This window comes from Geotrypetes seraphini, chromosome 3 (genome assembly GCF_902459505.1).
Source record: "Geotrypetes seraphini chromosome 3, aGeoSer1.1, whole genome shotgun sequence".
NCBI lineage: Eukaryota > Metazoa > Chordata > Amphibia > Gymnophiona > Dermophiidae > Geotrypetes > Geotrypetes seraphini.
Genome location: NC_047086.1, coordinates 344809075 through 344821905, shown reverse-complemented (window position 1 = coordinate 344821905; position 12831 = coordinate 344809075). Strand labels below are relative to the sequence as shown.

Sequence of the window (12831 nt, the reverse complement as noted above, 5' to 3'; positions counted from 1 at the left end):
AACCCATTGGGATGCCTGGGGCCAACATTCTTGATTGACTGGCCATACAGACATCTCAGCAGAGCAATTGGCCAATCTAGGGAGTACTACAGTAATTTAATTTAATTTTATTTCTTATATACCGATTTACCGTGAGGTTCAAAGCGGTTTATAGTAAAGATGCATTAAAGATACAATAAAATAAAAATAAATAAAGATAGGTACTTGGAAGTTCTCTAACTGTCCCGAAGGCTCACAATCTAGCTAAATTACCTGAGAAAACAATTATTAAAATGGTAAAGATAGAAAAGATAAAAACAGAGATAGAGACAAGATATGAACATCCCAACAAGTATTGAGTGAATAAATTAAATTAGGATTAAAAAACAAATAAAATGTATAAAATTAAAGTAAATTCCAGTCAGACAATAGGATCTGATGCTTTAGGTAAAAGGCACAGCTCTTACCATAACCCCCTTATATTGTATGGTGAGCCCTCCAGGAACTTTACTTCACTATGCACTGCTATAATTAGGGTTGCCAGATTTTCCAATGGTCCCCCTAGACCTGCCTCCAGGCCCTCCTAGTTCCAACCATCCCCGCCCTGTAATGCCCTAGCCCTGCCCCCAGTCCTGCCCTAGCCCCGCCCCTCGCTGCCTGCTCTTGTCGGGTAGAGAGGAAATCTGCCATTTGAAGAAGCTTTTCAAAACCTGGACAAAGTTTTCACAAATAATGGCATCTGCACAGCCCACCTTTTCATCAGAGATGGCAGTGCTGGGATGACCGGAGCTTTCCTCATCAAGGATTGATGTTCGCCCATTTTTAAACACTCTTCTCTCGCCAATACAGGCATCTCCATACTGTTGCAGCATTCTTCTGTGAATTTCACGAGGTTTCACACTCTCCAACCACAAAAATCTGATGACTGCTCACTGTTCTTCTACTGTGCAAATAGCTAAGGGCACCACCATTTTGTATATGAAGTCCTACTGATTAAGCACACCATGCCATCTATTGGGCAGTGTCAACACTTCCTCTAAGAATGTATCTTCCCTGCTTGGGAGTTTGAAATGACAGGGGTTTGAAATGACGCCTTCATACTTTTTGAGTAAAAAGTAAAAGTACCACAACCACAATGAATGCGACTATTGTTAACATTTTTATCCCAATAAATTTATTGCTTCATACAATTCATTTTTTCTATGAAATTTTATTTATTTTTCAATATCAACATAATATATAATACAATAAAAGTCATATCTAAAAACATATTAACCCATTTCCTACAAAATATTCCAAAGGGATAAATAAAAAAAAGGGGGGGAGGGGGGAAAGTAAATGCTCCGATGCTCATAGGAACTGAATGAGCATTGGAGCATTTACCTCGCCAGCCCGCGCTAAAAAGCTCTACCGCAGCTTGATAAAAGGAGGCCTTTAGGAATTATTGAAAATAACACAGTATCATTGGAGTCCCAGGAACATCCCCTAGTCCTGTGACCAGGACGTGATGTCAGAAGGGAGTTGAAGTTGGTGTGAGCAGCAAATAGAAGATGCTACTCAAGCTCGTGCCAAAGTCAGATTTAAACATCCTTTCGAAAATGCCCCTCATTGTTTTTGTTCAAAGACCTGGAACATTTATTGCAGCTGAAAAAGACCCCTGATGCAGGCATAGAGCAGAGACAAGGCCTTTGTCTAGTCTGTTAATAAAGGACCCCTGTTTAGAGAATGACATGGAGAAAAATTCTGTCCCCATCACTGCCCCGTCCCCGGACCACCATCCTCTTCACCACCCCGTCCCCGCTGTCCCCTTCACTGCCCCATCCCCGTCTCTGCCATCCCCTTCACCACCACGTCACCATCCCCGCTGTCCCTTTCACCGCCCCGTCCCCATCTTCAGCGTCTTCTCCTCTCCATCCCCCCACCCCCAGCACCCTTCACACGGTCCAGCAGCTCCCTCCTGCCGTCCAGCCGTGCATTTCCCTCCCTCCCTCCTTTTCCCTTACCTTCTCTTGTTGAAACTGGCGATTTCTATAAGGCTATACGCTGTATTACAGCCGAAGCCTTGAAGTCGCGTCGAGTTGCCTACTAGAAAAGTATCCTCCGAAGCAACCAGAAACAGGAAGTTGCATCGGAGGAGACTTTTCCAGCAGGCAACACGACGCAAATTCAAGGCTCTGGCTGTAATACAGCACATAGCCTTATAGAAATTGCCAGTTTCAACAAGAGAAGGTAAGGGAAAGGGAGGGAGGGAGGGAGGGAGGGAGGGAAATGCACGGCTGGCTGGCAGGAGGGAGCTGCTGGACCGTGTGAAGGGTGCCAGTTTCAACAAAAGAAGGTAAGGGAAAAGGAGGGATGGAGGGAGATGAATGGCTGGTCAGCCGGCGGGAGAGAGGGGGCTGCCGGATCTAACGCTCGTTCACTGCGCGTGCTAACCATTCACCACTCCACAGGGCGGTGAATGGCCTTGTCCCCGATCTCGCGGTGCCCTTTTTTTGGTTACTGTTTTGGTGGGTTACCTGCGGCTAGCCGCAGGTAACAACCAACGTGTCATTCTCTACCCCTGTTGCAAAGCTGGGGTAGCGATACCTGTGTGGCAAAGCTGAGGTAGTCCATTCAGTTGCTATGGGCTATGTCGCATTTGCTGCACCAGGACTCTCTACCGCGGCTTTGTAAAAGGGGCCCATAGTTTGTTCTACTCTATTTCTAGTGTGGGGTGCCACACTGAATGGCCCGTGCTGCTGCTCCCGACGCTCATAGAGTTCCTATGAGCATTGGGAGCAGCACGGGCCATTCAGCGCAGTTTAATAGAAGAGGGGGTTAATGTAATATAATGCAATATGGTGAATATATGGATTTCTATTAACCTCCCACTAAATATTGTTCCTGTTCCTGGCTCTGACCCAAACAGTATTTATTTTAATAAAGCAACCTGCCTAAAGCTTATCTGGCAAAATAAGGAGGGTACTGCTGTATCAGATAATTTTGTTTCCCTTTCCCTTCCAGGTATTAGCTTTGGCGCTGCCTGCTCCCTGACCCGTGTAGGGGAAGTGCTGAGAAAAGTAGTGACAGAGCTTCCTTCCTACCAAACCCAAGTCTTTCAAGCTGTTCTGGAGCAGCTGCGCTGGTTTGCAGGACAGCAAATCCGAAATGTTGCGGTAAGCCCTCCTGCCCATTCTCATAAAATGCCTTTGGACCACATGTCCATAAAAGACTCCTTCCTTTCTGTGCCGGTGGCAAAACTAAGTTTTGCAAATATGTTTGGAATATTTCCTGGATTTCAGCTGGCAGGGCATCAAAATAAGCTCGTACTGGGTGTCTAATTCTTGCTTCATTTGTTCAGCAGGATTGGGCACATGAGTGCTGGAAGTTAATAAATAAACTGATAAAAGTATTCGTGCCTTCAGCCAACCTGTGCTTATGAGTTTGATACAAGTGTATTTTGTAAGCCTGTGACCAGGGCCGGATTTAGATGAAAAGAGGCCCTAGGCTATTCCACTTATGAGGCCCTTTCACCTCCCATTTTTAAGTTTGTAAATTACATGAGAGATAATAAAATACATCATTACTGTGATATATATCAATATGTTAAATGAAACATGTTGTTATTGGTACTAACCTTTATAAAAAATGCGACATGGATAATAAATAAAAAAAAGTCGAGAATACTTATTTGGAGCAGCGGGATCCAATCCGGAGCTAGAGTACATGTGCAATTCGGACCCCACCCCCGGCTGAATTTTGATGAGTCGCTGGCGCAGGTGCCGTGAGGAGTGACACAGAAGCACACCTCACGCCACCAGAACTCACGATATTTCAACAGCGCGTGCGCGCTCTAGGATTTTATTATTTATGATATAATCATGAAAATATAAAATAAAGCACGTAATATACATTTTAAAATATGCAAATTAAAACATATGTTAAGAACTTACTTAGAATTCCGCAAAATGAAGATATTGTCACAAAAAAAATTTTCAATAGTCTATAAACACTTCACTAAAGTATTGAACCTACTGAACTCAAAAGGTGAGAATCAAATGATCGTGTATGCAATCCTAAAATAAGAATCTTTTCTAATAACATTAACACGTGTTTCATATTATCGAAGTAACACGAATATAACCAAACGTCGGGATATCAATAGGTCTGTTCGTTTGTCTGTTCCAATCTACACCAATCTGCACTTTATTTATGCAAGAACAAACCAGAGCTTAGTAGCATAAGGCACGTCAATATTTGCCATAGCAATCAGTGAACGTATGAACTATACTTTGGTGCAATCTAGTATATACAAACGAACAGACCCAATGAGCCGAACGCGTTGATCTTAACCAATACATTTTTATGTTTGTTTATTAGTCATATGCGTAGAATTTCTCCTTATTTTCGGTTCAGTATTTTAGTGTTCACTGTTTTTAGAATAGTGTAATTTTAATTTTGCTAACAATTTGAATGTAGGCCCCTCTTGATCTTGAGACCCTCTAGGCTGATGCCTAGTTAGCCTATAGGAAAATCCGGCTCTGCCTGTGACATTGCGTAACTCAACTATTGACACACATTGTTCGTTTCTCGATTATTCTTATAACCCACCTGCAATTATTGTTTCCAGGCCATTGGGGGGAATATAATGACAGCCAGTCCAATTTCGGACCTAAATCCAGTGCTTCTTGCAAGTGGGAGCCGACTAACTTTCATTTCTAATGGTGAGTCCTGGTCTGTCCTTTCCACCACAAGATGTTATGGGTCAATACAGAGGTAGTGATAGTGTCTTTATAAATGCTGACCAGTACTGTGATATATATTTACAATTCCAGTCTATCAGATAACTCTTCATTTCAATAAAGGTTTTTAACTGCTCTGATGAAAAAAAAAAATATTCAGTATCCCCTTAGCAGACTCTACATTTACACAGAAAAGCTAATAAAAAAGATAACTCAATACTCAAAGTATCCTGTTTTAAAGCACGAAAAGCTTTCCTGCGGTCTCGAGTTGCTTTAGTGACGTCTGGGCAAATCCAAACTCTTTGACCTAAAAACAGGGTCTAAGAGTTGCAAAAATAAAACTTCATGACAGCATTAAGGTTTAATTCAAACACAAATGAGGCAGTTAAAGTTGCCCTAGTTCAGGGGTGGGCAACTCCAGTTCTCGAGGGCCGGAAACCAGTCGGGTTTTCAGGATTTCCCCAATTACTATGCATGAGATCTATTTGTATGCAGTGCTTTCAATGCATATTCATTGGGGAAATTCTGAAAACCCGACTGAATTCTGCCCACCCCTGCCCTAGTTCCTCTCTCAATACCTTATTCTCCCCAAATCAAACCAGTGTACTGGTTAAGTATAATATCATAAGTGTTGTGTTAGGGCCTAATGTCATGGTAGTCTCATGGTCTTGTAAGCCAATCAGATTGATGGATAATTTGTAATACATGTTATTTTTAAACATCCCTGTGGTGTTTAAAGTCCACTTCTCTCTTCTTATATTCCAGAAGGCAAAAGGACTATACAGATGGACGACACATTCTTTACGGGATATAGAAAGACCCTAGTAAAGCCTCAGGAAATCCTACTGTCCATCGAGATCCCATACACAAGAAAGGTGAGGTGTAGCTTGGAAATGGGACTCAGTGCATTTGAAAGAAAACTGAATGCCACATGCACAAACTCTACCATATTTCAAGACGTAAAACATACCTCAAATCTGTTGTGTAATTTTACCTTGACGTTCTTCAAAGCTGCCTGCTTGAAGTCCTGGAGGCAACAATGTTCATAACTACGGCAGATACTGGTTTTGATACACTTGATCTGAATTGTCCACGTTGAATGTTATGTCATATCTGACATTGTATTCACAGCAAAACACTGCTGCATATGATCTGTGACACGGTTCAGAACATGGCTGCTCCGTCTTGATTTTCAGAAGGCATTTGATAAGGTCCCTCCTGAGACATACCTTCAGAAATCAAAAGTCTTGGGATTGGAGGTGATGTCTGATTTAAAGATTGGAAGCAAAGAATAGGGCTAAATGGTCAGTTTTCCGCAAAGAAAGGGGTAAATAGTGGAGTGCCTTAGGGATGTGTATTGGAACCAGTATTAGCATATTTATTAGCAATCTGGAAGTAATGGAAATTCTGATGATTTGTTCCACAACCTTTAATACATAATACTATATGTACTTGTATTGCAAGAACTCGCTCATTTAGAACAGTCACTACACTCCTGCAGCGTCAGAGAGAGATAAACCATCGGCTCAGTTGTGATGTGTGTATATTGTATGAACTTGTATTGCAAGACATTGCTTGCATATCAAGTTAAAATTTAATAAAATGTTTTGCTTGTCTTGCAAAACACTTGCAAACCAAGTTACTTGCAATCTAAGGTTTTACTGTATTTGATATTCTGGGCAATTTGCAGATCTAATGCCTTAAGCTCAGATTCATAAGGCAGAGGAAAAAAATGAAAAGCAAAGTCACTTGCACCTTTTCAAAATAGGACATGTTGAAAGATTTAAAACCCAACTTCAAAAATAAAGGGATGTCATGCAGGTAATTGGACTAGTCTTACCCAGGATTCTTTCTGCATATGTTACCTTAAGCATACTTCCATAGCACTGCTGTCTTATTTGAAAGCTTTGTAATGTTTGATTTTTGCTTTTGTTTAAACATTAGTAATGGTTACTCTGATTTGCCTTGTTATGTCAAGAGGGTAAATATCCAAGAAAATGCCAAACCACAGGGATAGGAAAGCAGTTTCAAACTTTATTAACAACTGTCACAGTGACAAAGTTTGGAAAAAATGCTAGCTTTTCCCTGAAACTTTCCAACGCCCTCCTTTCCTCACATTTCTTTGTTGGTTCGACTGTCTAACTGTATTTTATATTTTGTTTTTTGTTTTTTATTCCCTACCCTATTTAATTTTTATATTTATTTATTTTAAACTTTTATTGTAAACCGCTTAGATTTACCTTTGGTTTTATATTTGCAGTACAATAAATAAATTGAACTTAAACTTGATAATAAATAAATAGTGAGAAGTCTCAGAGCTTTCTTTGGTGCTTCTGAAATTATACAGGCAGAATGGACTGGAGGCAATATGGCAGTGGTCTCAAACCCGCGGCCACATGCGGCCCACCAGGTACTATTTTGAGGCCCTCGGTATGTTTATCATAATCACAAAAGTAAAATAAAACTGTTTCTTGATCATGTCTCTTTAGCTATAAATTACAATATTATTATTAAGACTTAGCCAAAAGGAAAGATTTATAAACTACTAGCTGATGCCCCGGCGTTGCACGGGTATTTAATTATAGCAATAACACTGAAAATGGATTCAAATAAAGATACTTTATAGTGGTGAATGAAATTATTTTTTTACAGCTTAATAAAAAGTACAATATTCAAATTATAATGTGAAATATTTGACAAAATGAATACAATACAACTAACGCAAAACGTGATTATAAACAACATTTTTAGTTTCACCTCCTGAAGCAAGAACATATAAATTCTTGGGTGAACCCACCCTTGAGCAAGCAACATAGAGTTGTGGGCCGCGAGACCCCCAGAACATATCACCCCAGGTAGTGAGGGATCTGCATACCAAGTTTCGTTCAAATCGGTCAAGCCGTTTTTGAATTACTGTGAGAATGGCGGCTTTTTACATTTTTTCCATTGACATGAATGGGTGAAATCTGAATTTCTGTTTGTAGCTCCGCATCGGTCAAGCCGTTTTTGAATTACAGTGAGAAAGGCAGCTTTTTACATTTTTTCTATTGACATGAATGGGTGAAATCTGATTTTCTGTTTGTAGCTCCGCCCATGTGTGCAGGTGGGCCGCGAGACCCCCAGAACATATCACCCCAGGTAGTGAGGGATCTGCATACCAAGTTTCGTTCAAATCGGTCGAGCCGTTTTTGAATTACTGTGAGAATGGCAGCTTTTTACATTTTTACCATTGACATGAATGGGTGAAATCTGATTTTCTGTTTGTAGCTCCGCCCACGTGTGCAGGTGGGCCGCGAGACCCCCAGAACATATCACCCCAGGTAGTGAGGGATCTGCATACCAAGTTTTGTTCAAATCAGTCAAGCCGTTTTTGAATTACAGTGAGAATGGCAGCTTTTTACATTTTTTCCATTGACATGAATGGGTGAAATCTGATTTACTGTTTGTAGCTCCGCCCACGTGTGCAGGTGGGCCGCGAGACCCCCAGAACATATCACCCCAGGTAGTGAGGGATCTGCATACCAAGTTTCGTTCAAATTGGTCAAGCCGTTTTTGAATTACTGTGAGAATGGCAGCTTTTTACATTTTTTCTATTGACATGAATGGGTGAAATCTGATTTTCTGTTTGTAGCTCCGCCCACGTGTGCAGGTGGGCTGCGAGACCCCCAGAACATATCACCCCAGGTAGTGAGGGATCTGCATACCAAGTTTCGTTCAAATCGGTCAAGCCGTTTTTGAATTACTGTGAGAATGGCAGCTTTTTACATTTTTTCCATTGACATGAATGGGTGAAATCTGATTTTATGTTTGTAGCTCCGCCCACGTGTGCAGGTGGGCCGCGAGACCCCCAGAACATATCATCCCAGGTAGTGAGGGATCTGCATACCAAGTTTCGTTCAAATCGGTCAAGCCGTTTTTGCGTGATCGCGGCACATACACACACACATACATACACACACACATACATACCTCCGATTTTATATATATAGATAAAGAGTTTTACCTCATGCAAAATTTTCATTTCATTAACAAGGCATTATCTATTTTTTTCTGAGGCCCTCCAAGTACCTACAGATCCAAAATGTGGCCCTGCAAAGGGTTTGAATTTGAGACCACTGCAATATGGGGATAATTTTCAAATGAATTTGCCTAGGTAGCAATCTAGGAGTAATCTGAGCAAATTCTCTGGGCTGAAGATATCGCTCCACCAAGTGGCTAAAAGTATGAAGTACACGTTCAGGTTTTACAGCAACCGTACTAACTGCAAGGAAAAGAGGAGACAGGGAAGGGGGAAGAGATATTTTGTAATTTAATTTAGGGGTCCTTATATTAAGGTGCACTAACCGTTTTAGTGCGCGCTAAATGCTAACACGTCCATTATATTCTATGGACGCATTAGTGTTTAGTGCGCGCTAAAACGGCTAACGCGCCTTAGGGCTCCTTTTACGAAGCCGCGGTAGCGGTTTAACACATGTGATAGTGCGCACTAAACCCCTGGATGTGCTAGCCACTACCGCCTCCTCTTGAGCAGGCTGTAGTTTTTCAGCTAGCGTGGGGGTTAGCGCATGATTAAAAGTTGCGCACGTTAAAGCCGCTACCGCAGCTTCGTAAAAGGATCCCTTAGTAAAAGAGGGGGTTAATTTGAAATCTCAGCTTTATCTGCAGAAAAGCAGGAAAGAGACAGAGATCTAGATTTCTAATTGCTGGTGGGACCACCTGTTTTTTCAAATGGCAAACTTGCCACCAGTGGTTTGCGGTAATGGCTTTCAGGGGATTCAGTGAATCCCCAGCTCCACAGCCCTGCTTTTTCATTTCATTTTATTTTGTGTACTTTTTGCTTGATGCAGTTTCATTTGTTAAGTAGGCATCCTGCTCAACCAGTCAAACTGCATTAAACAAAAAGTAGCCCCCCTCCCCTCCAAAAAAATAAAAGCAGGGCTCCATGAAATAAAAGCAGGCTCCATGAAGGCCCTGACAGTACTGATCTGAATTTGATTGGCTGAGTAACATCTGCCTGTTGCCTGCTCAACCAATCAAATTCAGAGCAGTGCCCTCAGGGCTTTTAGGGGGTGGGGCAAATCCCCTGAAAGCCCTGACTGCACAAAACTGCTTGCCTCTAAAGAAAGCAATGATCGGAATCAGTGTAATGTCACTGAGGGTAGGATGCACAATGCTCCTGCAGCCTGGTAAAAAAAATGCCAGGTTGGGAACAATTTTAATTTTCTAGGGCATGCTCAGCACAAATATCATGCAAACCATATGCGCGCTATTTATGCTGACTATCCCAGAGAAAGGGGAGAGGAACTGTGCCTGGGCCTGCACACAAGAGCTAAGTGGTAGTCACAGCTCTTCTGCATAGGCCCAGTATAGTTCCTGATCTGCCAGAGCTGCAAGTAAGTTTATTTTTTTTGTGTGTGTTTTTTTAAAAAAAACAGCTGCAATATGAATGCAGCTGTTGTGTGTGTTTTGTATGAGTGTGAGTCCTGCACCTAACAACAGCTGCGTTCTGACCATAGGCATAGGACATACGCTCACACAACACATGCAGAAACAGCTACCAGATCTGCTGGAAAATTTTGCCTCGTAAAAAGGTGAGCGTTCCTTTTCGAGCATTCTATGAGCGTCGGAGCAACATTGAAGCATTTAGCACGCCAGGCCCTGGTAGATACCTCTACTGTGGTTTAGTAAAAGAGGGGGGGGGGTTAATGATTTTTTTATTGTGTAAATTTTAAAAAAATTTGTAAACTTTTTTTTTTACAGTATATATTGTTTATTGTAAATTGTTTTAGATATCATATTCTGCGTATAAAAAGAAACAGATAAGAAAGCAATTTGCAAATTTGGAAAAAGAAATTAAAAATTTGGAATTAAAATTGGTTAATAAATGGGAACAGGAGACATTTCAAATATTGTTAAAAAAAAATGTGAATATAATGAAATTTCCTCTGGGTTAGTAAGGAAAGATATTTTTGCTCAGCAAACGGTGTATTATGGTAGTGCAAATAAGGCTGGAAGATTATTGGCAAATTATTTAAAAGCAAAGAAAAGAAAGGAGAAAATAGGCATAATTAAGGATGAGTTAGGAAATTCTCATTCTCAAATTGGAAATATATTAAAACAATTTTTAAAATATTATAAGTCACTGTATTCTTCTGAGTCTTATTTAGATAAAGAGAAAGATGGGTTGGATTTTTTGAGTTTAGTTGAAGGTCCTAAGGTTCCTGATCATATAAAAGGAAGTTTAGATAAACCTATATCATTAAAAGAGTTACAAATGGCATTGAAATCCCTTAGAGTTGGGACCGCTCCAGGTGGAGATGGATTTACAGTAGAGTTTTATAAAGAATTTCAAATTTCCCTTTTACCATATTTATTAAAACTATATCAGGATCAACTGAATAAAGGTTGTATATCAGGCACTATGGCAGAATCTCTAATATTGTTTTGCCAAAGCCAAATAAAGATCCAACATTGGTGTCAAATTACAGGCCTATATCTTTAATAAATGTAGATGGTAAATTATTAGCTAAGATTTTAGCGTTAAGATTGGCTAAAGCTCTTCCGCATATAATAGGAATAAATCAAACTGGATTTGTTGCTCAAAGACACTCTTCTAATAATACTAGACTGGCATTTCAGATGTATTATTTAACAAAACAAATTAATGATCCGGCTTTTTCAATATCACTAGATGCTGAGAAGGCTTTTGATCGTGTAGAATGGAATTTCATGTATCAAGCTATGGAGTGGTTTGGTATTGGATCCGGATTTATACAAATGATTCAAGCACTGTATAGCTCCCCAACTGCTTGTTTATACATAAATAATAATTTTTCAGATGCTTTTAAAATTGCAGAGGGGAGTTAGACAGGGTTGTCCATTATCTCCTTTGCTCTTTGATATAGTTCTTGAACCCTTGTTGTTAGCTATTCAACAGGCAAAGGACATAGAGGGTATTCCATGTGCTGGAGTGGAATATAAAGTATCTGCTTATGCAGATGATATATTGCTTCATTTGAGGAATCCGGAAACAACAATTCCATGTCTACTGGAGGTAATAGATACATTTGGAAAATTCTCAGGATACAAAATAAATTGGACTAAATCAGAAATTTTACCTTTAAATGTGCATTGTACAAAAGGTATACTTGATTCTTTCCCTTTTATTTGGAAAGAGGATGGTATAAAGTACTTAGGTATTTGGTTGAATAAAACACTCGAAGAGACAATGAGAATAAACGAAAAATTTTTATTACAAAAAGTAACAGAGTTGTGTGAGCAATGGAATCCTTTACATTTGTCATGGTGGGGAAGAGTTCAAACTGTTAAAATGATGATTTTGCCTGTAGTTTGCTATCAATTGGGAATGATACCAGTGTTTTTTCAGGGGTCTTTCTATAAAAAATTAAATAGTATTCTGGTTAAATTTATTTGGCTGGGAAAAATTGCAAGAATGGCTCTAGTGTCTTTGCAAAGACCAATTGAGGAGGGTGGGGTAAATTTTCCCAATTTTTATAGGTATCATCAGGTCTATATCATGCGCCAGGGTATATATTGGGTCCTCCCAGAGCTTTTGGAACAACTACCAGAGTGGTTATGGGTGGAGAGATCACTTATTTTTCCACTTAGGCTTGATCTTCTGCTTGGTATAAAAGTGCCTAGAATACGTAAAGATAATAAAGTATTAATGGATACTTGGAAAACATTACGATTTGTAGACAAATTAACTACTGATGCTATTTTAAAATCGAAGCAACAGACTATTTGGGTAAACTCCAAGATACAAATAGGCGGGTTTAAGGTTGTCTGGAAGGATTGGATTAAAGCAGGTATAAGATCCTTAACGGAAATAATTGATAATGGTAAGCTGCTTGATTTTTCACAATTGCAACATAAATATGGTCTGAATAAAAAACAAAGTTATAAGTAGTTGCAATTGAAGCAGGCTATTCAGGTGGGGTTCCCTGAATGGAAATCTTTAAATGATCATTACAGCTTAGAATTCTTATGTTTCCAGGCAGATTTTCTGGGACACCAGGCCGCAAAGTGGTATAAAATTATATCTAATTATTTGAATAAGAAACCAAAAAATGGATTAAGAGATATTTGGAGCATTGAGATTAAGCATCAA

The 12831-nt window shown here is 39.9% G+C and overlaps 1 protein-coding gene across 1 annotated transcript in view; it reads left to right on the top strand.

Moving 5' to 3' along the window:
* Positions 1-12831, top strand: part of XDH (xanthine dehydrogenase) — a 143750-nt gene that overhangs the window by 50959 nt on the left and 79960 nt on the right. Inside the window, exons 11-13 of the mRNA XM_033939065.1 lie at positions 2983-3134; positions 4589-4682; positions 5466-5575. Of these exons, the coding sequence (XP_033794956.1) occupies positions 2983-3134; positions 4589-4682; positions 5466-5575 (356 nt within the window). The remainder of the gene's footprint in view (positions 1-2982; positions 3135-4588; positions 4683-5465; positions 5576-12831) is intronic.